This window comes from Saccopteryx bilineata, chromosome 6 (assembly GCF_036850765.1).
Source record: "Saccopteryx bilineata isolate mSacBil1 chromosome 6, mSacBil1_pri_phased_curated, whole genome shotgun sequence".
Lineage (NCBI taxonomy): Eukaryota > Metazoa > Chordata > Mammalia > Chiroptera > Emballonuridae > Saccopteryx > Saccopteryx bilineata.
In genome coordinates, this window is record NC_089495.1 from 121521534 (window position 1) to 121548742 (window position 27209).

A 27209-nucleotide genomic window follows, 5' to 3' on the forward strand; every position below is an offset into this window, starting at 1 on the left:
TGAGGAGTGTTATATTTTTTTACTTACAGTAAGATTTCCAAGGATTGGTGCCATTTGCTCCTTAACGTTGCAGCTTATACTCATTTGTGGCTGAGAACAAGGGGCTCCTCAAGCTAAACCTGCTTCAGACAAGGGACATTCAGAGAGCTACGGCCTGGAGAGACAGACCCCAGTGGGGTGCGCTGACCCCGCAGGGGCTGAGTGCCCGTTTCTCACTCCTTTATCACGTAGGTGAGGGCGCCAGCCAGGTGTTTACTGTGAGGCCGGGACACCGAGTGAGCCCTGGCTCCTCACTGCTCTAAGCCCCTCTCTCCCAGCACTCTGTCATCAGCAATGACACTTCAGGACTGCCCAAGTGCAGGGGCGTCTGTCACATTCAGTTCTCAGTGACAAGCATCCCCTCTGGAGGTGCTCTATTAGCTTCTGGCATAGAAAGCAGATGGTTTCCTTCTTCCTGCTCTTAAGCAACAGTCACAATGAAGCCATCGCTAGGTTAGACTATTGCTGCCACACATGCACATGCTGCCCACACACACACTCCTCGGTTGGCTCCCGCACAAGAACAGGAAGCACAGACCGGAAGGCAGAGCCCCTCCGTCTCTGCAAACTACTGTGTAGCTGGCTCAGGTCCACTGGGGGGCACAGCAGGGCTCATTCCCTAAGGGATCACGATTTTCGAGACCCAGGGCACTGCACATGCGCCACTCCACTCGAGATTTAATTACATCGTGGTCCATGTTTTGTGACACATAACAATAAGCAGATATCTGGAGTTAAAGAAGTTAATGCCTGAGAAGTTTTTTATCAGTATCTGACGAAGTTAAAATACAATGAAAGTGGGTTTATGGCAACAGCACTCAGTGCAAGGAAAGCTGGGAGCCTTTGACGTCAGTGCATGCTTACAGCCTCACAGGGAGACGGGCTGTGGCACAGGCACGGTGCACACACAGCCGGCTCCCGCAGGACACAAGCCCCCCTGGGGCCAGGTGGCATGTGCAGGTGCCCTGAGCAGAGGCTGGGGAAGCACAGCTGTTCCCAGGGGTGGGCCTGCTACCTGTCGCAGGAAGTCAGAGGAGGGGGAGGCGGGGCGGCTGGAGGAGCGCAGACTAAGAGAAAGCTCCCACTGGTCGACAAAAAATCGACGAGAAGGCTCAGGCTCTGGCTATAAAATACAAGATAGAGAAAAAAAGTCAGAGGAAATGTTAGGTTATACACGGACCTGAACACAGGGAGTCTCGCAGTTTTAGACCCTTTTCCACTTTAGACTGTCATCTAACAAGTATAGTGAAGAAACACTCCTAGTACTGGAAGTGTGAGGTTCAAGGCTCATGTTTTGCTTTAGCCTGCTCGCCATCCCCTCCTGCTTCCAGGGATGTGGTGCTGGAGTACAGTCACCATGGCCACGAGCACTCGAGGGCCTGTCTGCTCTTGCCTGGTGCTCTTACTTGTGTGTCCATGTGGACACACTGCTGGCCATGAGGCGGCGGGCTGAGTCATGTCCTGCTCTCCCACATACTCAGCTCTGTGGGCCTCTTAGCCGCCAGGGCTGGGATTTCCCCTGGGCAGGAGGTTCTAGCACCTGTCACCCCACTAGCCTTACAAATAGCAGACAACAGAGAGAGCAGATCTAGGGTGAGGCCTGCTTCTACATAAAGGCTACAAACATGGCTTTTGCTCCTCCTGTTACTAATGCTCAGAGAACCTTGGCCACCATAGAGCCAGCAAATCCCAGACACCCTCAGGAGAAGACTCCAGGCCCCAGGCCCTGTGCAGACAGCATGTGTACGAGAGGCCAGGTCCTTCCCAGGGACAGGCCCATGCAGTCCCTGAAGGGGGAGAAGGTGGAAGGCGGCTTAGTTTCCTAGTAGGTTTGGTGGGGGGGATACCTGCTGGGCAAGGACGAGAACTACCATAGTAAGGAGACCCTCCTACCCCTCCAGCTCCAAGCTGACCCATCACACTGCTCCTTCAGCCCACAATAGCTTCACAGCTTAGAGGGGGGATGATGACAATGTCACCAGCCTCCACTGCAGACATCCAGCCAGCTCACAGATCCGAGGAGGTGCTGGGGGAGATCACTACAGAGGCATGTGACCCACCAGAACAGAGAAGACTGAGCTCCCCTAGGGCAGAGTAGGGGAAGCTAAGGGACAGGGGGAGGTGGGGAGATGGTAGGTCAGAGGGCAGGTGATACGTGGGCACAATTATGAGATAGTGCAAAGTCCTGCAAAAGAACCCAAGAGTGACCCTCAAAAGCGTCTACACAGGAGGCCTGTACTGACAATCTGGAAACCAGACTTCTGGGAAAATGAAGGAAGACTCCCTGCAAGCACCACTACTCCTTCTGCCCCGGGCACTGCAGCCCTGGGCACCTAACACACCCTCCCTGCCAGCTTCTCCTTTTACGCCAACACCTTTCTCTCTGTTCTTCGTTTGGGCACTGTTTCAGTAAAAATCATCAAAACCTCATTTAAATATGTACTCCCCAAAATGTAGGGCATCGCCTGCTCAGTGAAATGCCTAGTTTTCTTTCTGAGAGGAACCCAGCCTGGGAAGGAGGACAGAGGCCGGGCACACACAGCTGGTGGTGGTGGTGGGGTGCGTGCAAGGCAGCTCTCCTTCCGCTGCCCTGTGGCTTCTGGTCAGCGCCAGGGCACAAGAAGATAGCACCACAGCTAGGTTCCTGCAGACCCAACAAAAGACCAAAGTCACTGCTGAGTCACAACACATTTCCCAGAGAGCAAAGGCAAAGGGGAGCTAATAAATTGTACAAAGCCCTCACGCCGGCCTGACCTGTGGTGACGCAGTGGATAAAGCGTCAATCTGGAACACTGAGGTCGCCGGTTCAAAGCCCTGGGTTTGCCTGGTAAAGGCACATATGGGAGTTGATGCTTCCTGGTCCTCCCCACTTTCCCTCTCTCCCTCTTTCTCTCCTTTCTCTCTAAAAATGAATAAATAAAATCTAAAAAACAAAAACAAAAACCAAAGCCCTCATGCCAGGTGAAATTAGCAGCTGCACTGCTGCCCCACTCACCAACCATCTTTACAGGGAACAGCCGAACGTTCCATAAAAATAGCAAGCTTTTAAAACAGCTGTCTCTGCTGTTCATCAAGTTATACAACGGCCATGTGTAATCAGTAGTTTCCCCCTCAGGTTTTCAGAAAAGACTGGCTAAGGCCTTCCACATGCAACCTTGTCTTCTCACTTTCCTTCCCCTCCGCTCCTTCACACTTGAGAAACCTCCATGTCAGAAAGAACTCGCTCAGTATTTCTACCTCAAGTCCCCCCCCCCCCATCAAGAGCTAAGCAAGTCCTTATCGACCTAGCCCATTTCTAAGAAGTCTCCCAAGGGCCTCACGCTCTCCCACCACTGCACACATGGCAGGACAAGAGAGGCGGCAGAGGGGAATCACTAGGGTTCTTACAGCAGCACAGAAGTCCGGGCCGTATCTGGCCTGAGCGCTGGAGAGGCTGTGAGTGCTACTGCCTGTCAGCGCTGTGAGGAGAACCGCACATCAGTGCCGTGGGCGGGTAGCGCACATTACTGTATGTCAGCACTGTGAACAAGAATCTGGCACTTGGTTGGGTGGCAAGAACATGCAAAAAGCAAGGGGCGAGGGGACCGTCTCTCTTCCCTCTGTGCCCCCGGCGTGCCCCGCCTAAGGCTCTCGGCATCCCATGCCACAGTTCATGCTCTTTTACCCTCTCATGGTGGGGACGCTGCTCGCCACGGCTGTCAGCACCAAGATGCCTGCACATCTGTTGGCAACAAAGTAGAAATTTAATCTCCACCTAAGGATCTACTTGAACTTAACTAAGTGCAGTGCCAGAAATCCCGAGTTTCTTTCAAATGTAAGTTCCCTGCCCCCTTCTGAGCCCCAATCCCAAGGGACCACAATCCCATCTATATGAAACCCGTGGACTCAAGGACAACTTTTGCATATTCTGCCCACCTGGCCTCCAGTGAGGTCAGCTATACAATGAACAAAGAGCTAGTTAATACAAGGTGGACAAATACAGTCCTTTCACAAGGGTGAAGCTTTGCACAGGACAGCAGCAGGGACAGGTGGGGTTACTGGCTGGGACCCATGATCACCACACAGAGGGGCGGTCCCTATAGGGGCACGAGAGGAAAGCTAACTTATTAGAGGGAGAGTAAACAGAGACTGACAGTGCTTCAGTGAATGAGACACTGTACACAACTGGGCAGGAGCTTGAGGACAGGAGCAAGGCTGCCTCTGCTAACCAGACAGCTCATGCAGCAACCACGGCATGGGGGAGATTGCTCCTACACCCTCTGGATAACTGAAGAACTGAAGGTTCACCTTACAGCCTCGTACTGGTGGGAAACTGACCCAAAGCTTCCCCATGGCTGCTCTTGTCCAGAGCCCATGAGCTCGTTGTCTGCACAGGCAGCATGAGGCCACAGTGGGGGCCTGGCCTCAGCCTGATACCATCTATGTGACCTCACACAAACTCCCTCCCTCACCCTGCCTCCATCTCCTCTGATAACGGAGACAGCAGTTCCTGCCTCGGGAGGCTCCTGTAAGAACTGCTGGAGAGCTCACATGGAAGAACCTGGACTGCTACCTGGGTCACCCCAGGTGTTCCTGCAGGTGAGCTTTGCAGGGACGAGGCACAGGGTAGTGCCACCCCCCTAGCAGCTCTGTTTGTGACCTGAGTGGGGCCTTTAAAAAAGACACACAATGGGCCCTGGCTGGTTGGCTCAGCGGTAGAGCGTCGGCCTGGCGTGCGGGGGACCCGGGTTCGATTCCCGGCTAGGACACAGGAGAAGCGCCCATTTGCTTCTCAACCCCTCCCCTCTTCCTCTCTGTCTCTCTCTTACCCTCCCGCAGGACACAGGAGAAGTGCCCATTTGCTTCTCAACCCCTCCCCTCTTCCTCTCTGTCTCTCTCTTACCCTCCCGCAGCCAAGGCTCCATTGGAACAAAGATGGCCCGGGCGCTGGGGATAGCTCCTTGGCCTCTGCCCCAGGCGCTGGAGTGGCTCTGGTCATGGCAGAGCGACACCCCGGAGGGGCAGAGCATCACCCCCTGGTGGGCAGAGCGTCGCCCCTGGTGGGCGTGCCAGGTGGACGGGTGGATCTTGGTCGGGCGCATGCGGGAGTCTGTCTGTCTCTCCCCGTTTCCAGCTTCAGAAAACACACACACACACACACACACACACACACACACACACACACACACACACAAGACACACAATGGAGGGAACCACTTTCTAAATAAGCCATCTTGGTTGAGAAAATGCTTTTCCATAGATCCTACCTTTAAAATTAGTGTTTTATTTCATGGGGATAAACTACAAAGGTCAGCAAAGCCATTCTGGAAATGTACTTAATGTGCTCACCACAATGCATGCTGGCATCCTTGTTATCCTTCCTGTCCCAGTAACTCCGCCATGGCGCAATTTCTGGACAAGCTGCCTACGGCATGGGGGGTGGAGGGGGCAGGGGTTTGCTGGCAGAAGCTGGATAAGCAAGAGGCAGGGCTTGCAAACTCTGGAGAAAGCAAACTCATGTTGTGAAGCTATATAAAAAGCTTCCAAAAGTTCATCTTAGCTCAGTCCCCTAGACAGGAAGGCACAAATGGCTGCTTTAAGTGGAGTTATGTAAAACTGTGTTGCTCTCCAGGGCTTCTGGGCCTCCTAGCTGTGACAAACAGTTTGATTTTGCGACTGCAGAGTTGCATCCCCATGATACAGGGTGGACTGAAGTTCCCCAGGTTTGACTGCCAGATGCACTATTCCGAAGCCCTCAGGAATCTGCTCACTTGTAGCAAGAAAGGCTGCTTCTGCTACTAACAACATTTCTATTGTTTAACAGTTCTCATTGGAAACAAGGAGTCTTGATGTGGTCTCCAGCCCAGGCACCTGCACAGGCAGGCAGGACAACACAGACAGGACAATGGCACATGCAGAGACGGTCACCTGCTGGCTGCTGCATGCCCAACTGGGAGGTGGAGTAGGGGGCGAAGAGAGCGTGATCACCTTTTTGGGGCAGGTCCGAGAACGCTTCTTTTCCCATCGCTTTTATACCAACAGACATAAACAGAGAGAATGCGGTGAAACAGTGGCCACGTTCAGGCTGGCCCTGCAGGGACCGAGGGGTGTTTGCTAAAAGCATCCCCTAGACCCCTTCCCCCTCTCCATCCTCAACAGCAAGTCATTGTGTAACAGCAAGTCCCGAGGGAGGGAGGCATGTCGCTGTCTGCTGTGGGGTTGGCCTTGCAGTGTGGTACTTTCTACACTGGGGACGAGGAGTATGTTCTTTTCAGGGAAGCTGGGGACAAAAAATGAGCCTGACTCTAAGTAGAGAGAAAGGGCACACAGGCCATCATCATGATGGGGTCATGAACTTTCCCAATAGCTTGTCATCTGCATACCCAACAGGGCACAGCCATACACCTTCAGGGCACTATGAGAACATCTTGCTCCTGCCTCCTCTGCTTAGCCCCCTAATTCACCCCAAAAATACAAAAAAGCACAGAAAACAAGCTATAAAATTAAATAGGTTTCATGACCTGAAGCCACACCTGAGCCCGGGGGTCCCCTCCACACCCCGCCCCGCCCCACGGCACTCCCTCCCTCCCTTGTGACTCTGGCTGAGAGAACCTGCAGCATGGGGAACAGCCATGTATCCCCAGGTCAGAGGAACCTCACGTACCTGAGCCCAGAATGACCACTTGCCTGTGGGGTGCACGGCTGAGGTCTGGGGACCGGGGACAGTGGGGAGAGCAATGCTCACACAGGAAGGTATTAAGAGAAACCCTTGGTGAGCAGTTTCATTAGTAGCTTCTCCTTCACATTGGGACCCAAGTTACAGCTGGTTCTGGTTCCAACTTGGCCAGCACTGCTGTGCGTACCACACCCTCCTAACTCAATTTGTGCTGCTCAGGAGAAATCCTGAGCCATGACAAGGTGCTGTTAGTCAGCCCCCTGTTCATAAAGGGATGGAAGGGCCTGCCACCAGGGGCGGTCAGAAGCAAAGGCTTCGTGTACCACCAGAGCCCCGTCCTAGTTTATGTAGCATGGGCACTAGCCTCCAATGTTCTGTCTTCTAAGAAAAATTCACAAGGCCAAGATTCAATAAACCACCCCTGCTGTCGTGTTGGGGAAATACTACATTTAAGAACGGCGAGTTAACATAAACTGATCCCTACTCTGTAGATCGAGGACCTCACAGAACTGTCACTGCTCATGGATTCTCACTGCCCACCCAGCCAGTCTTTCTAACTGTTGTCTCTGGTGCCTACTCCACGGAACCCCGGCTCGAGTCTCCCGGCTCTGTTTCGCTGCCTTGCACAGCTCAGCCGTACTGTGCTTCACTGGCTGTGACTTCTATTACCTGGGTGACAAGCTCCCTGTGGTCTCCATGCAGCACGGTGCCCGAGGCTAGAGGTACACACGCTTTGTACATAGGAGACATGAGCACTGAGCTCTGAGTGCCCTGTCAGTGACCCAGGCACAGGTCACTGAGGCGTCTGCTCGCCCCTTGTGTGTGTAACCGCTGCCTCACTGACCCCCCTCCGAGTGCTCTGGGGCACTGGGAGAAGCTGCAGTTTGGGAGGTCTAGTTTAAGGCTCACATTCCCTTCAGTAGATCCTCAACTACAAATGACCTTTCAATGATGCCTTCTACCTGGACTTCAATGAAAGGCTAAGAAAAGAAAATGGAGCTGAATTTCTTTCTTTTTTTGTGTGTGTGACAGAGACAGAGAGCAGGACAGACAGACAGGAAGAGAGATGAGAAGCATCAGCTATTTGTTGTGGCTCCTTAGTCTCCTTAGTTGTTCACTGATTGCTTTCTCATATGTGCCTTGACTGGGGGCTACAGCAGAGTGACCCCTTGCTCAGGCCAGCGACCTTGGGCTCAAGCCAGCGACCACAGGGTCGTGTCTATGATCCCAGGCTCAAGCCAGTGACCTCGGGTTTTGAACCTGGGTCCTCTGTGTCCCAGTCCAACGCTCTATCCCCTGCACCACTGCCTGGTCTGGTGGAGCTGAATTTCTAATAAGTCCCTCAGATCGTCCCCACTCGGGGGAGACCACTTGGCCTCGGGGATATGGACCCCACTCCCAAGCCTCCACCTCAGGCTGTGGGTATTCCCTTCAGAGTGGGGGTGTATTAAAGAAAGGTCAGAATGAAACACTTTGCCATGAAGAGAATTCAAATAAAGCCCAACCTGCCATAGCCCATGCCTCTTGCTCTCGACAGCACAAGAGCAACCTGAGGCCTGCTCCCCTTTGACCTCCCCTCTAACCTCTCAGAATCATAGTCCCAATGACGCCAAAGCACTAGATGAGCCCGGTGTGCACTCAGTGGGGCAGGAGCGTGTTGCTGTGATGTGGATGGGTATAGGGAGGCCTCTAGTCCCTGATGTCTCGGACTGCCAGCCCAGAGCCACTCCCCCTCCCTGCCCAGCTACCGGAAGCTGTTCTAAGAGAACCAACAACTACTTTAGTGGGAATTTCTAAAAAGAGGATTTTAAATGTAGATAAAACATCAAGAAAATGCCCATAATCATGTTAATCAAGGCCTGAAACAAAACAAAATCACAGTTCAAGACGGTTTCCTGGGTAACATTTTCCTACATGACGTGCAAGGCTCCACCGTCCCAACCCTCAGGCTTCTCCTGCAAGGTCATAGGACACACAGTCATCAGAAGTTGTTTTGGGGCAAAGGTTATAAGAGCAAAACCACAAAGGCCAGGGGACTTGAGCCCCTTACCACAGCTTCAGCTAGTGTCAACATCAAGCATCAAGTTCACCGTCACCTGCTAACTGGTTTCTCAAATCCAGTGTGGTAAACAACTCATGCGGTACAATTGGTGTTGTTTATTCCACCTTCCCCAGAGTCATGCTCAAGTGAGTACAGGGATGCCCTGTGCTGGAGCTGGAGTCCCAGACTGAGGCCCCCACCTGGCAGCAGGAAGGCCTGGGTTGGCTGCACCCACTCTAGTTCTCAGGCAGTTCCTTTACCTGTTTCCACTGTGGGGCGGGAACAGGGCAACCCTGCTCAGGTAGGCAGCAGGACGGCTGGCTGACCCCATGCTCCTGTGTCGGCTGTGACACACAGGCCAGTGTGGGTGGAGGACAGGACATAGAGACAAAACAAAATAAACTGTATTAAGGAAGAAGACACAAAATGGGTACATGAGGAGGACAGACACACATCTGTGTAGGGAGGGTGGAGACACAGAATCAACTCTTAGAATGTTACACTCACAAAGGGAATGAAATGCCCCCCAAACCACACACAGATGTAAACAAACAAAAAGGAAAACAGAAGCTATAATTCTCATTATCCTTTTCCTTAGCTCAATGCTCTGAGCCTAAACTAGTAATTCTGGTTGAAAAACTGATCTTTCACTCAAAATGAGGAAAGCAACCTCTCTTAGAGGCATACCACCTCTAATGGAGACTCTCCCAGCCTCCCCATGACAGGTGGGCCCTGGGGTGGCCGACAGGCACCAATACCATCCTCTTCTCTGCGAGCCGTAAGCAGTGGCCGTGTAAGAAGGTAGGTAAGGCTGGTGCCAAGCATCGTCCGTCAGTCAGTGCCAGCCCTCTGTCCACGGGAACCGCCAGTGTGCATGGAGACATGGAGAGGATGAAGAAAGAGGGAAAGGACACAGAGGGTGGCTCCCTCAGGCACTGGGGGGTTTCACAGGGAACTTTCAGTGTGAATCTCAAAGTCCCACCACCTCCTCGTTAGCAGTCTTCACGACCGTCAGACATGCAGAGGAGGGACAAGGCTGAACAGACACCGCTCAGAGCTTCCTCCAGCACTCTCAGGCATGGCTGCGGGAATGCAGGTCTGTATCCACGAGGAACCTCCGTGCTGCTCACATTCATGACCTAGCTCATGCAGAGCCTAGGAAAAGTCTCCGCAACATGCAAGAGCAGCTTCAGAACCCTGACATTTGCCACTCTGTGCTTCACCCAACACCGAACACTAGAGGAAGTTAGAGAACTGCAGCATGTACACAGACGTCCATGAGGGTTTGCAACGATACAGGAACATGACCCAAAGTTACACAGGAAAAAGTGGAATAGAAACGTGTGTATTAAGAATGACCTCAACTATGAAATGAAAACAAGAATGCACTAAAAAAACAAACCAGAAAGAACTATTTAACAGAATTATTAAAGGTAGTTTAATTACCTTTATTATACTTCTCAGCATTCTCCTCAATAAGCATGACTCTCTTTTATAACTCACATATGAATATACACACATGAATAGGTAGGTATACAGGTACAAATTTAAAACCTCTTTGCTGACCTTTGTCACGGACACTTAGACTTGGACAGTGAGGACAAGAGCAGCAGAGCCTCTGAAACGCCCTTCTCTGCCAGGCAGACCAGGGCTACTGGACACCAGCCGGGAGCCCACATGTCCTGTCCACACGTCCTTGGGTTGGAGACGTGCCCCATCTCATTCGACTGAAAAGATCCTTCCTTCCTGACTGGTCAGACCAAGTGTGGTTGTGTGGGCTGTGAGGAGGTGGGCTCACCTGTCTCTTCACGCCAGCGGACTGCGGGGGCGCATTCTCCTCAAACTTGGCCAGCAGCTGGGTTGCCATGTATTTCACCTTGTTCTGGTTGCCAAGGGTGCCATCCGTCCTCCTGTCTGTCAGAGTGCTCACCAGCATGGGCCTTCCCCCTCTGCAGCTCCGGGGCACGTCATCCTGGTCAATGTCGACACCCAAGAACCAGCCTCTGTTAGGGGAGCTCCCAAACGCCCCTCCCTCAAAGGACAAGTGTGGCCAGGGCCTGGCACGGCAGCTAGTATTTCCATGTTGGGCTGAGCTGAACAGCTCTCTTCAAGGTTCAAATCTCGAGAGGGAGTAGAGAGGTATGTGGAAAGCCAGTGCCCTTTGCCATAGGTGTGATTCCAAAGAGATGGGTGGGATCTGGGGCACAGGTGTGGGTTCCTTTGGATGTGCTCCACAAAACTAAAGGCCAAAGCCCATGGAAAAAGCATCTTCCCACAAAAATTCTCATAAAGGATGATTATAAACAGAACTAGTAACCTCAATTTGAAAATTAAGGGCAACTCAATATACTCATTCTAAAATTCCCAGGTGACTCTCACCTCTTCTGACTGGCTGGTCTTTCTCCTCTTTCCAGCACCATCCAAGTCCTTTTCTTTCTTATCCTACAAGACAGGAGCCAAACTGCATTGTTCTGGGTGCTGTATTGTGCTGCCGGGTTCACAGCTGCTGGAAGAACTTTCCCTTTACCTTGGGGGAACGCTTCCGAGAGATGGTCTGCCCGAGTCTGCTCAGGAAGGAGATGGGGGACTTGGTGCTGGCTATAAGGACGGCCTTCTCCTCAGCATTCAGGTCCAAGGCGTCTGTGAACAGAAAGCAATCTTCAAGGACAGCGCTGGAGAGGGCCTCAAAGTATTGACCGGAACCACCGGCCTGCAGGGGCTCCTGGAGCCATGGAGAGCTCTCCAGGTCCATGTACTCCCACAAAAGCAGGACAGAATCGGTAGGAAACGTGTGCTTAGGTTTAGACAGTGAGCCCTCTTTCTTCCAGCAACATAAACACCAGCTTTCCCATCCGCTTCAGTCACAACCCCTCACTTCTGCAGCTGGGACCGGCCTGTGGTGGTTAGTGACAGTGAGTGCTAGGCCCCAGCTCTGTGATAAAGACGTCAGGGTGACGAGAAGGGCAGGGAGGGCAGGTTGCTGGTTCTGGTTCTGGTTCGTGCAGACACCAGGCAAGCTGCAGCTGTGGGGGCTCTCCCTGAACGTGTGCACTGATGTCAGAGTTGAGCATTTCTGTTGTAAAAACTGCATCTCGAGTCAGAAACAGCCGCATCTCTGAAAGAACGTGAGCTGGAAGACACTGCAGAGTCACAGACTGTGGGTTCCAACACTTTTATCAGCAACAAGAGTAATTTTTAAAATAATCGAAACTAATAATGTATTGCTAACATTTATTGCTTCCCTTTGATAAGAATTCTTCATAGAATATCACAATCTAATTCTACATAGAAAAATCCCCATTTTACAGATGAGAAACTGAGGCCTAGTAAGATTGAATAACCAGCCTAAGGTTGGGCAGGTTTTATTCCTGGGACATAACCCAGACCCAGGCTGGACACCATGGTGAATACTCTCAAGCATTACGTTATACCTACTCTGAGAGACAATAAATGAGAACAGAAATATTTTTTGTGGCATGCTGACAGATTGAGGCATCGGGCTGAGTGTCAAGAAAAGACGTTTAGAAAATAAAATGCAGAAGAAGAGAAGCCAGAGAAGGGCAGTTACGGAAAGAAAAGAATAAGGCCAGCACAATTAGAGAGAGCTTCAAGAAAAAAGATGTTACTCCACATGCTGAACCATGCCAGAAGCCAAGCACTCAGAGGTGAGAAATGAGAAAGGTCACAGTTGGGGACTGGCCAAGCCCGTGGAGAATAGTCTGGCAGAGCAGTAGGGACAGCGGCCGGCTGCAGGTGTCACCAAGGTTAGGCAGTGAGAAGGGAGTCCATGAGCATGAATGAACCACTTCTTTCCAAAAGGCTGGTTCTGAGGGAAAGGGCATGAGAAGTAATAGCGTTAAGGAAAAAATTTTGGATCAGAATGATTTTTACATATTTATAGATTTAGTGAGAAAGACTGGGGTTGAGAAGGGAGAACAACGGAGTGAAATCATACCACGACCCTGAGGGCTGACCAGTAAAAACAGGGTCAGTAGGCTTTGATATAGGACACAGTCAGGGAGAGAGAGAAAGGCTAAGGAATGACGAAAGACATAAGGGTCCCATCCCAGAGCCCTCGGTCCTCACCGCTGGAGGGCAGTGAGTCCTTGAACATCTCATAGAACTGGGTCAGGTACATCACCATGGACAGCTTGTCGGGCTCCATCACCAAGGCCATCTCTGTGCCCGTCATGATGGGAGGGATGCCCAGCTCCTTCTCAGCAATATCAAAGGCCAGTTGGTTATTCTTCTCCACATTCTGTTCATCCAAGGAATCAAAATCTCTGGGAAACAGGATAAGGAGAACACATCAAGATGGGGGGTTCATCCCAGTATCAGGAAGTCACTAACGTTTCTGGGTTGCTCAGCTGGAATCCTGTGTGCACAACTCACCGGATCCCAGCAAACCTGAAATGTAGAGCACCCTCAGGGAGGACAAAGGTGAGACCTACACACGGAGGAAATACAGAGGAAATGTGCAAAACTACCTTCATTTTTCCAATTACATAAGCTTCTTACTAAAATGTAAGCTAAGGACTGGGAGCTATCTGCAATATGCACTCTCTTGCATTTGGTGCATGACCTATATTTATTAAACCAATGTTTAATGTCCTATTTGGGTCAGACTGCTTCTAAAGGCCTGGGACTCCCACCCACGGTGTCCTTTGACCTGACAAGTTATGGGAGTACTAAACCAGCTCTGATAAATCTTAGTCAGCCTTCCACTTGAAGGGAAATTCCAAAACTTTCCTCAGAAGGTCTCTCCTTTGCTAAGTGTTTCGAATTTCCCCAAGTACTCAGATGAAGAGCGTTCCCACTGAGTCTCAAGCTTGCTGCAGCTCAGTCAAGTGCAGACTGACTGAGAGCACTCTAGGTCCAGGCACACCCGGCAGGCCCGGCACTGTGCTCACTGGCTGACTGACTCCAGAGCAGCTTTCAATTTTTAAAAATTCCTTTCCCTGCAGATCGAGCCTGTTACTACAGGCTCATCCTGAATGAAGTAAGTCCCTGTCCTGCTCACTGCTCTGCACTTTGCCACACGCAGGTACCCAAGACCTCCTCCAGACACTCTTGCTGTTCCAATGGGAACGTACCCTCACCCACACTCTATCTCTAGCCCAACCAATCTGCTGGTCCCGTCAGCTACTGCCGCCTTCAATCTTTTCTGTACTGCCTCTCCTGGGCACAGAATAAAGCCCCTGAACCATGCTTTGAGCACCGCTGTGCCATTTATCATAACCTTTCTCAAGCTCTGCCTCTTTCTGCCTACTCCCAACCTCTTCTGGGTGGGGTCAGTGCTACCTCTATATAAGCTAAGGTAGAGGAGCACGGGGCCACTCACCTTCATCAAGGTCAGTGAGAAATCCCCTTTCCTAAATCACACCATGCAAGGCTGTTTTTACAGCTCTTGACTCATTAACTTATAACCTAGTCTAAAGAGAAACTATGTCCTTTAGTATTTCTTAAGCAATCATTAAGACAAAACAAACACACAAAATTTGGGCCCTTACATGGACCTAATGATAAAGGAACAGGTAGCCTAAATGATTCAACATGCTCTGCTTGTTTCTAAATATTGTTTGGCTCCCGTGAGGGAGTACCTCTGGGGGAACCTGAGTGCACTTGTCCCCGCAGCTGAGCTGGAGTCCAGCCTACTGTATGACTCTGCACTTAGGTGAGTCACGAATAGCCAAAGCAGATGTTACTGGGGCTGGGGGAAGGCGGCAGGAGTCTGACAGAGGGTGTCTGCAGCAAGTGCAGTCTGTAACAAGAGAGCACCGATGAACCACCACAAATCGGGAGGCACCCCCTGCTTTGTTTTGTTGGTAGTGACACATTTTCACCGAATAGCCAAACGTTCTAGCCAGGTTTACTTTATGACCAGTAACAGTTGAGACAGTTGGCTGAGATGAAGAGTTCAACCTGCAGCTAGTAAACGGAGTTTTCCTTTGTGTGAAGTGAACATACCCAGGTGGTGTAAAAACCAGTTTTTGACCTTTTCAGTGCTGTGCTTTAAAAAACTCAGCTAATCATTTCTATGGTGAGATTCATCATGCTTGACATCCAGAACTTTAAATATAATTTAATAGCTTAAAAAAATATATTTCAGACTCTTCAACCAAGGAACACTGAAGAAGCCACACCGAGGCTGGTAGGAAAAGCAGAAACGTGGAAACGCAGAGAGGGCTGCCCAGCTCCTCAGAGCGAACGGCAGCAGGGAGAGACTCGCATGGCGAGAAGTGAGTTTAGCAGAGGGGAAAGGGTCCTGAGCCCCAGTAACAAAGCCCCAGCCTGTAGCCCCAGAGCCCAGAAGAGGTGTAAGGACAGTATTTAGCTGGAAACAAGTCAGGATACTGTTTGTAAGAGAGTCTGATTTCTCAGACCCAGGATCCTTCTTAAAGGGACCACGCAGAACATCTCTCTCAAAAACAATCACCTAGGGCTTCTGGGGGTGGGGGGAGAGAGGAGAGGATCAGAGGAACAGGAAGAGAGTGTAATCTAGGAGACATAGGGAGAAACATTTTGGAAGATAGCCACCCTAACCTCTGGGACGAGTCACTCCCCAAAGCTGAAGTGAATATTTCCCCCAGAAACAGCAATACCAGCAAAGGGAAGCAGGAGAGCAGCCAAACAAGCTCCCCCGCGGCATTCAGAGCAGAGTCGCATAGAAGGAGGGAGCTTTCGGGTCTACAGTAGTGAGTCTTAGGGTCCGAGCTGCAACGCCCCACCCACACGGCTGAGGGCGCACCGGAGAGCGGGGGGCAGCGGGAGACAAAAGCACGGTTCTGCGGGCAGGGGCGGAAGCCGGCTGGCCACCACTGGGCTCAGGTGTGAGCTCAATCTTGCCCGGCTGGGGAGAAGGGGACGTGCAAAAGTGGTCAAGCTCAGCTGCCGGAAGCTTGTAATCCAGCCTCCGGGAGAAGGGTGGGAACCCCGGAAAGGGTGGAGACCAGCCCTGGAGCAAGGGCAGAGGAGCACAGCCCTGCCCCACCCGTGCAACCCAGGCTTGTGGGTCTGACTTGGTAGCCGGCTCCTCCCGCGGGGGTGGAGCCAAAAGCCCAGAAGAGGCAGAGTTCCGCTATGGAGCTGAGCTTGGGCACGCAGCCCTGCCAGCGGGAGAGCCAAGGCTAGCAGCTGTTCCTTGAGTGGGATCCTCCTGCAAGGGCAGGGCGAAAGATTGGAAACAGGCGGAGACCCGCAGCTGATCAAAAGTGCTCCCCAGTGCCCTCAGGACCGAGCATAATGTCACACACGGGGGCGGGGCAAAGGCCAAGGCCAAGACCACCCTTGTGCGCCCGAGCACGTGATCACAGCCACTCCCGTGAAGAGAAAATGTGGAGGCAGAGAAATACAACACAAATAAACCAAGAGAAATCCCCAAAAAGGACCTAAGTGAATCAGATATAACCAAATTACCAGATGCAGAGTTTAAAATAACAATTGTTAGGATGCTCAAAGATATTAGAACAACCATAGATGGCCATTACAAAAATCTAAATAAAGAGATAACAAATATAAAAAAGGACATTGAAATAATAAAAAAGAATCAGTCAGAAATGACAAATACAATATCTGAAATAAAGAATACAATGGAAGGAATTAAAAGCAGGATGGATGAAGCAGAGAATCGAATCAGCGAGTTAGAGGACACAATAAATAAAGGCACAGAAGCAGAGCAGAAAAAAGAAAAGAGACTCAAAAAGTCTGAGGAAGCTCTAAGAGAGCTCTGTGACAACATGAAGAGAAATAACATCTGCATCATAGGGGTTCCTGAAGAAGAAGAGAAAGAACAAGGGATAGAGACTTTGTTCAAACATATTATAGCGGAAAACTTCCCCCAATTAAGGCAGGAAAACATTTCACATGTTCAGGAAGCACAGAGAACTCCATTAAGGAAAAACCCAAAGAAACCAACACCAAGACACATCATAATTAAAATACCAAAGCTAAATGATAAAGAGAAAATATTAAAAGCTGCTAGAGAAAAAAACACTATCACCTACAAAGGAGCCCCCATAAGGATGACTTCTGACTTCTCAACAGAAACACTTGAGGCCAGAAGGGAATGGCAAGAAATATTCAAAGTAATGCAGATCAAGAACCTACAACCAAGACTACTTTATCCAGCAAGGCTATCATTTAAAATTGAAGAAGAAATAAAAAGCTTTACAGACAAAAAAAAAACCTCAAGGATTTCACAAACCAAGGCTGCAAGAAATGTGAAGGGACCTGTTATAAACAGATCAAAGGAAAAAAAGAATATAGCAAAAGAGAAATACAGTTTTAAAGAAAAAAAATGGCAATAAACAATTACATATCAGTAATAACCTTAAATGTTAATGGATTAAATGATCCGATCAAGAGACATAGGGTAGCTGCATGGATAAGAAAACAGGACCCATACATATGCTGTCTACAAGAGACACACCTTAAATCAAAAGATGCACACAGACTGAAGAAAAAAGGATGGAAAAAAAAAATTTCACGCAAATGGAAATGGAAAAAAAAGCTGGGGTAGCAATACTTATATCAGACAAAATGGACTTTAAAACAAAGACCATAGTTAGAGATAAAGAAGGTCACTACATAATGATAAAGGGAGCAATCCAAAAGGAAGATATAACCATTAAAAATATCTACGCACCTAATATAGGAGCACCTAAATATATAAAGCAGACTTTGATGGACTTAAAGGGCGAGATCAATAGCAATACTATAATAGCAGGGGATTTCAATATCCCATTAACATCATTAGATAGATCCTCAAGAAAGAAAATTAACAAAGAAACAGCAGACTTAAAGGACATATTAGATCAACTCGATTTGATAGATATCTTCAGAACCTTTCACCCTAAAACAGCAGAATATACATTCTTTTCAAGCACTCATGGTACATTCTCTAGAATAGACCACATGTTAGGGCACAAAAGCGGGCTCAACAAATTTAAGAAGACTGAAATCATATCGAGCACTTTCTCTGATCACAATGGCATTAAACTAGAAATCAACCACAATAGAAAAATTAAAAAACATTCAAACACTTGGAAACTAAATAGCATGTTATTAAACAATGAATGGGTTAACATTGAGATCAAAGAAGAAATTAAAAAATTCCTAGAAACAAACGATAATGAGCATACATCAACTCAAAATTTATGGGACACAGCAAAAGCAGTCCTGAGAGGGAAGTTTATAGCATTACAGGCATACTTCAAGAAGCTAGAAAAAGCTCAAATAAACAACTTAACCCTGCATCTAAAAGAACTAAAAAAATAACAGCAAGTAAAGCCCAGAGCTAGTAGAAGGAAGGAAATAATAAAGATCAGAGCAGAAATAAATGACAATAGAGGCTAAAGACACAATACAGAGGATCAATGAAACCAGGAGCTGGTTCTTTGAAAAGGTAAACAAGATCGAGGAACCTTTAACGAGACTCACCAAGAAAAAAAGAGAGAGGACTCAAATAAATAAAATTAGAAACGAGAGTGGAGAAATAACAACTGACACAACAGAAATACAAAATATTGTAAGAAAATACTATGAAGAACTGTACGCCAAAAAACTAGACAACCTAGAAGAAATGGACAAATTCATGAATCATATAATCTTCCAAAAATCAATCTGGAAGAATCAGAAAACCTAAACAGACCAATTACAACAAATGATATTGAAACAGCTATCAAAAAACTCCCAAAAAAGAAAAGTCCTGGGCCTGATGGCTTCACAAGTGAATTCTACCAAATATTCAAAGAAGAACTAACTCCTATCCTTCTCAAGCTATTTCAAAAAATTCAAGAGGAAGGAAGACTTCCAAGCTCCTTTTATGAGGCGAGCATAATTCTGATTCCAAAACCAGGCAAAGACAACACAAAAAAAGAAAATTATAGGCCAATATCCCTGATGAACTTAGATGCAAAAATCCTCAACAAAATATTAGCAAACCGGATCCAGCAATATATGGAAAAAATCATACACCATGATCAAGTAGGATTTATTCTTGGGAGGCAAGACTGGTACAATATTCGCAAATCAATCAATGTGATTCATCACATAAACAAAAGAAAGGAGAAAAACCACATGATAATTTCAATAGATGCAGAAAAAGCATTTGATAAAGTCTAGCACCCATTCATGATCAAAACTCTCAGTAAAGTGGGAATACAGGGAACATACCTTAACATGATAAAGGCCATCTATGACAAACCCACAGCCAACATCATATACTCAATGGGCAAAAATTAAAAGCAATCCCCTTAAGATCAGGAACAAGGCAGGGGTGCCCCCTTTCACCACTCTTATTCAACATAGTTCTGGAAGTCCTAGCCACAGCAATCAGACAAGAAAAAGAAATAAAAGGCATCCAAATTGGAAAAGAAGAAGTAAAACTATCATTATTTGCAGATGACATGATATTGTATATAGAAAACCCTAAAGTCTCAGTCAAAAAACTACTAGACCTGATAAATGAATTTGGCAAGGTGGCAGGATATAAAATCAATACTCAGAAATCAGAGGCATTTTTATACACTAATAATGAACTGTCAGAAAGAGAAATCAAGGAATCAATCCCCTTTACCATTGCAACCAAAAAAATAAAGTACCTAGGAATAAATCTAACCAAGGAGATTAAAGACTTGTACACAGAAAATTATAAAGCATTGATAAAAGAAATCAGGGAAGATACGAATAAGTGGAGGCATATACCGTGTTCATGGTTAGGAAGAATAAACATCATTAAAATGTCTATATTACCTAAAGCAATTTATAAATTCAATGCAATACCGATTAAAATACCAATAACTTACTCCAAAGACATAGAACACATATTCCAAAAATTTATATGGAACCCAAAAGAACACGAATAGCCTCAGCAATCTTGAAAAGGAAGAAAAAAGTGGGAGGTATCACACTTCCAGATATGAAGTTATATTATAAGGCCATTGTACTCAAAACAGCATGGTACTGGCATAAGAACAGGCACATAGATCAATGGAACAGAACAGAGAACCCAGAAATAAACCCACAGCTCTACAGACAACTGATATTTGACAAAGGAGGTAAGGAAATACAATGGAGTAAAGACAGCCTCTTCAACAAATGGTGTTGGGAAAACTGGACAGCTACCTGCAAAAAAATGAAACTAGACCACCAACTTACACCACTCACAAAAATAAACTCAAAATGGATAAAAGACTTGAATGTAAGCCGTGAAACCATAAGCATCTTAGAAGAAAACATAAGCCGTAAGCTCTCTGACATCTCTCGCAGCAATATATTTGCTGATTTGTCTCTACAGGCAAGTGAAATAAAAGACAGGATAAACAAATGGGACTTTATCAAACTAAAAAGCTTCTGCACAGCTAAAGACAATAAGAACAGAATAAAAAGACAAACTACACAATGGGAGAATATATTTGACATAGCGTCTGATAAGGGGTTAATAACCAAAATTTATAAAGAACTTGTAAAACTTAATACCAGGAAGACAAACAATCCAATCCAAAAATGGTCAAAAGAAATGAATAGACACTTCTCCAAAGAGGACACACAGATGGCCAACAGGCATATGAAAAAATGTTCAACCATCACTAATGATTAGAGAAATGCAAATTAAAATCACAATGAGCCCTGGCCGGTTGGCTCAGCGGTAGAGCGTCGGCCTAGCGTGCGGAGGACCCGGGTTCGATTCCCGGCCAGGGCACACAGGAGAAGCGCCCATTTGCTTCTCCACCCCTCCGCCGCGCTTTCCTCTCTGTCTCTCTCTTCCCCTCCCGCAGCCAAGGCTCCATTGGAGCAGAGATGGCCCGGGCGCTGGGCATGGCTCTGTGGCCTCTGCCTCAGGCGCTAGAGTGGCTCTGGTCGCAACATGGCGACGCCCAGGAGGGGCAGAGCATCGCCCCCTGGGGGGCAGAGCACCGCCCCTGGTGGGCGGGCCGGGTGGATCCCGGTCGGGCGCATGCGGGAGTCTGTCTGACTGTCTCTCCCTGTTTCCAGCTTCAGAAAAATTAAAAAAAAAAAAAAAAAAAAAAATCACAATGAGATATCACCTCACACCAGTCAGAATGGCGCTCATCAATAAAACAACACAGAATAAGTGCTGGCAAGGATGTGGAAAAAAGGGAACCCTCCTGCACTGCTGGTGGGAATGCAGACTGGTGCAGCCGCTGTGGAAAACAGTATGGAGATTCCTCAAGAAATTAAAAATTGAACTGCCTACCGAGCTATACCACTGTTAGGAATATACCCCAAGAACACCATAGCACTGTTTGAAAAGAAGAAATGCACCCCCATGTTTATGGCAGCATTGTTCACAACAGCAAAGATTTGGAAACAGCCCAAGTGTCTGTCAGTGGACGAATGGATTAAAAAGCTTTGGTATATATATACTATGGAATACTACTCAACCATAAGAAATGATGACATAGGATCTTTTACAACAACATGGATGGGCCTTGATAATATTATACTGAGCGAAAGAAGTAAATTAGAAAAAACTAAGAACTATATGATTCCATACATAGGTGGGACATAAAGATGAGAATCAGAGACATGGACAACAGTGTTGGGGTTACAGGGTGGGGGGAGGAGAGGGAGGGGGTTTGGGGAGGGGAGGGGCACAAAGATCCTGGCTTTTCAGCATTTGCCATATTCCCCCCTTAATCTATAGACAGAGAGCAAATATTTACGTATGGTGTTTCCACTATAAAGACTGCTGTCTTGCCCTGGCTGGTTGGCTCCGCGGTAGAGCGTCGGCCTGGCGTGCGGGGGACCCGGGTTCGATTCCCGGCCAGGGCACATAGGAGAAGCGCCCATCTGCTTCTCCACTCCCACCCCCTCCTTCCTCTCTCTCTCTTCCCCTCCCGCAGCCAAGGCTCCATTGGAGCAAAGATGGCCTGGGCGCTGGGGTTGGCTTTTTGCCCACTGCCCCAGGAACTAGAGTGGCTCTGGTCACGGCAGAGCGACGCCCCAGAGGGGCAGAGCATCGCCCCCTGGTGGGCAGAGCTTTGCCCCTGGTGGGCGTGCCGGGTGGATCCCGGTCGGGCGCATGCGGGAGTTTGTCTGACTGTCTCTCCCCATTTCCAGCTTCAGAAAAGTACAAAAAAAAAAAAAAAGACTGCTGTCTTAGGGACAAATGCTGATAAACTATTTCAGCAGTTCCTCCTTCTTCAAAGACTTATATGTCAACATAGAGCTCCATGTTTCATAGGACATACTCAAGCTCACTCCATGCTCCCTGGAGCTTTAGCACAAGGGAATGCCCCCCCCCCCTTTTTTGGTAGTATTTTTTCTTTTATTTATTTATTTTTTGTATTTTCTGAGGATGGAGATGAGGAGGCAGTCAGACAGACTCCTGCATGTGCCTGACTGGATGGGATCCACCTGGCATGCCTACCAGGGGGGAATGCTCTGCCCATCTGGGGTGTTGCTCTGTTACAACCGGAGCCATTCTAGCGACTGGGGCGGAGGCCATGGGGCCATCCTTAGTGCCCAGGGTGGCTTTGCTCCGGTGGAGCCTTGGCTGCGGGCGGGAGGAGAGAGACGAAGAGGAAGGTGAGGGGGAGGGGTGGAGAGGTAGATGGGCGCTTCTCCTGTATGCTCTGGCCAGGAATCGAACCCGGGAATCCTGCACACCAGGCCAATGACTCCGACGGGTCTACCATATCATGCTTTTTACTTAAAAAAAAAAAATTTACATTTCTTTTGAATGCTGATGAACAGGAGACACCAAATCTTTTTCGCCTGCAAACTACTACCTTCTTTATTAGATCTAGCTAATAACACCGTTTTGTCTTTTACCAAATAGCTCCAGATATATGGAAAAGATTTATATAGGCGGATGGGGATCCTCAAACCCCTCAGCGAGATCTTCTGAGAATGGCTTTTAAGATACCTAGAGGCAGAAAAAGCCCAATAGAGATCAGGGGAACTACCAGCTTTTAGGATACGCCCTTAAAGGCTCCAACGCCCCAAAGGGGTCTCATAGGATGCCATCTGGGTCCTGCTTCAATAGTGGAAAGGAAGGTCATTGAGCTAAAGCCTGCCAGGCTTACACGCCTCTGCTGTGAGGAAACAGGGACACTGGAAGGTGGGCTTCCCCCTCGCTCCTCTAAGGCAGGGTTCAGTCTCTTCCAGCCCTGCTCCAGCCACCTATGACCTAACCTTGCTCAGAAAGCTGGGTTTTGCCACTGAAGGCTGAAGGTGCCCAGGGCCGGCGGCCCCATCTACGACACTGTGGACGAGCCTAGGGTATTTCTTCCAAGAAGCAGGTAAACTGATCTCATTTGCACAAGGGCCACTTAACTATGTTTTGCCTGAATAGTCAGGTTTTTTATTCTTCCCTCAAAGATCTCTGTTGTGGGTGTTGATAGTCCTATTTTCTGCTGCTTTGCTTAATATATAGTGTTTCCTTTATCCCTCCTACCTCCATGCCCCACTCATATTTCAGGCTGGGACTTACTCCTAATTTAGAGCTCTCTTTCCTCTTTTTGCCAACTTGTATTATGAATTTACCTTTGCCATCCAGCTTAGTGTATCCCAAGGTTCTCTTTACCATGCCACAGTCACAGAGCTCCAGGGAAAAGCAACCTGGTCTCAACTCTCCAGGCAGAGGAGAACAGAAGCTCCATATACACGCATGCTGCAAATGGCTTTTTCCAGTCTACCTGAATCATTACCAGCAAGAAGCAGCGGTCTTTGGGACTTGGACATGAGCTGCAAAGTATAGAATGGTGACAACAATTCCAGTGCCATGCGGACTTTTCCTGTGGGGAACTTTCCTGGACTCCTGCTCCCTGTGACAGCTCCTAACAGACTGAACTGGGGTTGGGTTGCATTTTTCAGGGATTTGGCATGGTGATGGGGCCAACTTGGACTTGGTGAACATGTTAAGGACACTACTCTTTTATGAATTCTTGTTGTATTGGCCAAGAGTTTGCTTAAAGGCTTTTAATCACTGTAAAAAAAAAAATAGAGGCCCTGGCCGGTTGGCTCAGCGGTAGAGCGTCGGCCTAGTGTGCGGAGGACCCGGGTTCGATTCCCGGCCAGGGCACAAAGGAGAAGCGCCCATTTGCTTCTCCACCCCTCCGCTGTGCTTTCCTCTCTGTCTCTCTCTTTCCCTCCCGCAGCCAAGGCTCCATTGGAGCAAAGATGGCCCGGGCACTGGGGATGGCTCTGTGGCCTCTGCCTCAGGCGCTAGAGTGGCTCCGGTCGCAACATGGCGACACCCAGGATGGGCAGAGCATCGCCCCCTGGTGGGCAGAGCTTTGCCCCTGTTGGGCGTGCCGGGTGGATCCCGGTCGGGCGCATGCGGGAGTCTGACTGTCTCTCCCTGTTTCCAGCTTCAGAAAAATGAAAAAAAAAAAAATAGAGGACTGGATGAAGAAGATGGGGCACATATACACCATGGTATACTATTCAGCTAGGAGAAATGATGACATCGGATCACTTACAGCGGAATGGTGGAGTCTTGGTAGCATTGTGCGGGGTGAAATAAGTGAATCAGAAAAAAACAGGAACTGCAGGATTCCATACATTGGTGGGACATAAAAGCGAGACTAAGAGGCATGGACAGGAGTGTGGTGGTTACGGGGGGTGGGGGGAGGGAAGGAGGAAGAGGGGTACAGAGAGAACTGGATGGAAGGTGGCGGAGGACGATCTCTCTTCAGGTGATGGGTATGCAACAGAACTAAATGACAAGATAACCTGGAAATGTTTTCTTTGAATGTATGTACCCTGATTTACTGATGTCACCCTATTAAAATAAAAATTTATTTAAAAAAATATATAATTAAATATAAATTAATCACTGCTTTCTAAAAAGTATCTTATTACAGGGGGTCCTCAGGTTACGACAGTCTTGACATGACATTTCCGAATTTATGATGCTCACTCCCATAAAAACTTAAAAAAATTGAGACGTGACCCCATTAGCGTCGTACTTACGGACTATGTGGGTGAACTAGTTTGGCTGTGTCCCCCCCACCCCTTAGCTATGTCATTTTGGCCTGTTAAAAGCACAAGTGTTCCATTTGTGTTAGACTAGGCTAGGCTGTGTTTCAACTTACACCAAAATTCAGGTTATGTCACTGTCATAGGAATGGAACTAAGTTGTAAATCGAGGACCCCCTGTATGTATATTGGCACTTTAGGGTGTTTTGTTTTTTTAACTAAGACAGAGACACATGAGAGAGATGAGAAGCACGAACTCGTAGTTGCGGCATCTTATTTGATCGTTGATTGCTTTCTTATATGTGCCTTGAAGGGGGGGGCTCCAGCTGAGCTAGTGACCTCTTGCTCAAGCAAGCGACCTTTGGACTCAAACCAGCAGGCCCCCACTCAAGCTGGTGAGCCTGCGCTTTGAGCCAGATGCTCAAACTGGCAACCTTGGGGTTTCAAATCTGGGTCCGTAATGTCATAGGGCAATGCTCTATCCACTGCACCACCACTGGTCAGGCACTATGTATTTCATTCTAGAAAAAAAGTGCAAATTTGGCTAATTGATAGCAGTGTCCTCTGAGATCCTGAGGAAATATAAAATAAAATGAAAGCCTAGTCATGACTTACATTAGATCAGGGCGGTATCTATGGATAATTGCACATAGGGCCAGGCCACTTTTCCAAGACATGGTGAGATCTGTCACATTGACCCCTGTGTAGCCTTCCGTCTGCCTTTGACACCAACCCAGCAGTTTGCTGGAACGAGGTACAGACTCTAAAAGAACAAGAACATATTAATGGAAGTATGGTCACCTAACAGCCTGAATAGGGAACCCTCTCTACAGTGCACTTCTCCAGCTTGAAAAATTACTAAGGTAGGAACAACACAGCTGCCAGGCATCATGATAAACAAGCCAAGCAGGTCACAGAATCTTCCATGACCATGATGCGAAGGCAGATGGGGAAGTAAAGTTCGAAGATAACTAGGTAACCTGTTCAAAACCACATACTTCACAAATGGCAAAGTCTGGCCTGGGGTCCAGCTGTAGCTGGCTCGAGTCAGAGTTCTGATTATGCTGCACTGTCCTCTTTTTCATCCTCAACATCAGCCCCAGGTTCAGGCAGACAGTCTGACTACTGCAGTGGCTTCGCCCCTCCACCCCGCCTTAGTGCACAGACATACTCACTCTCTTTTAAAACAAACCCCAGGGGCCTTTCAATGCACAGAATATGGACCAGCCTCCAACTCTGCCACTGCATGTGGGCCACACTTAGTTCTCAGTTAAAACATTGCAGCTTCTTCCATCAAGCCCCCTCGCAGAACCTAGGCTGGCGTGTGCCCACATGCCCCCTTTTCCCGCTCTCGTCCTCAACAGCGTCCTCAACATACGGGCACTTGTGGCCAGGAGCCAACTTGTGCACCGCAGGGTTAGCAGAGTCCCCAGATGCCACCAGCACCCCCCCCAATCATAACAACAAAAACATCCTCTGAAGGGACATCTCCTGGGGCTGAGAATCACCACCTTACACAGCACTCTGCACACTGAGCTCCGTGAGTAAGAAGGCTTCCCCGAACAGCTCACCTGCATCCCAGAGGCCATCACCAGAACTCACCATTGCGAGCCAGCTTCAGGGTCGTTCGGGAATTCACCAGGTTCTCCATCTCCAGGTGAATATCTTTTGTTTCTCCAGTATCATATAAATGGCGCACCTGGCAGAAAGGTAAAAAGTTGTGAAGAAGGAAAATCAAGCACCAAGTAAATCGGAGGGTCTCCTCAGGTAACAGATGAAAGACTGGGAAGCAGGTCAGGCAATGTTTACACAGAAGTTATGATGATGACCTTCAAAAATCCCTCTAGGATGTGGTGGGTTACACGCACTAAAAATTCACTACTCAGCCACAGACGTCCCTCTGACAGTCTCCACTGAACACTTCTAAAAAAAAAGTAAATAAGTCCATTTTTTTTGTTGTTGATAACAGATACAGTAAAGCTTGCTGCATTTGTAAGTGGCTACGCCCATGTAACTACAGCCTGGATCAAACCTCACAACACGCCCAGCCCTGCCATCAGCACTGTGCTACCAGACAACCACTATTCTGACTTTTACCACTGAGGATTCGTGTTACTTGTTTCTGAACTTGGCATAAATGAAATTATACAGTAGTGTCCCCTGTCTGACATGCAACAATTAATTAATTAATTAATTAATTTTACAGAGACAGAGAGACAGTCAGAGAGAGGGATAGACAGGGACAGACAGACAGGAACAGAGAGATGAGAAGCATCAATCATTAGTTTTTCGTTGTTGCGCACTGCGACCCCTTAGTTGTTCATTGATTGCTTTCTCATATGTGCCTTGACCACGGGCCTTCAATAGACCGAGTAACCCCTTGCTCAAGCCAGCAACCTTGGATCCAAGCTGGTGAGCTTTTGCTCAAACCAGATGAGCCTGAGGTCAAGCTGGCAACCTCGGGGTCTTGAACCTGGGTCCTCTGAATCCCAGTCTGACACTCTATCCACTGCGCCACTGCCTGGT

At 48.3% G+C, this 27209-nt stretch overlaps 1 protein-coding gene across 21 annotated transcripts in view; it reads right to left on the minus strand.

Annotated features, from left to right (window-relative positions):
• The window catches only part of MICAL3 (microtubule associated monooxygenase, calponin and LIM domain containing 3), a 226614-nt gene that overhangs the window by 103551 nt on the left and 95854 nt on the right, over positions 1–27209 (minus strand). For 15 of the 21 annotated variants that reach the window (XR_010725999.1, XR_010726000.1, XM_066234468.1 and 12 more), the window contains exons 11-20: positions 26286–26382; positions 25299–25446; positions 12822–13018; positions 11263–11375; positions 11115–11177; positions 10534–10707; positions 8996–9079; positions 5947–6045; positions 3704–3760; positions 1055–1162 (exon numbers count right to left, since the gene is read on the minus strand). Coding sequence is in view for 19 of the 21 variants with exons in the window: in XM_066234468.1 (XP_066090565.1) it covers positions 1055–1162; positions 3704–3760; positions 5947–6045; positions 8996–9079; positions 10534–10707; positions 11115–11177; positions 11263–11375; positions 12822–13018; positions 25299–25446; positions 26286–26382 (1140 nt within the window). In the remaining 2 variants the exon portion in view is untranslated. Of the gene's footprint in view, positions 1–1054; positions 1163–3476; positions 3498–3703; positions 3761–5946; positions 6046–8995; positions 9080–10533; positions 10708–11114; positions 11178–11262; positions 11376–12821; positions 13019–25298; positions 25447–26285; positions 26383–27209 lie in introns of those variants that run through there. The other 6 variants (XM_066234480.1, XM_066234479.1, XM_066234478.1 and 3 more) reach the window with 4 other exon arrangements.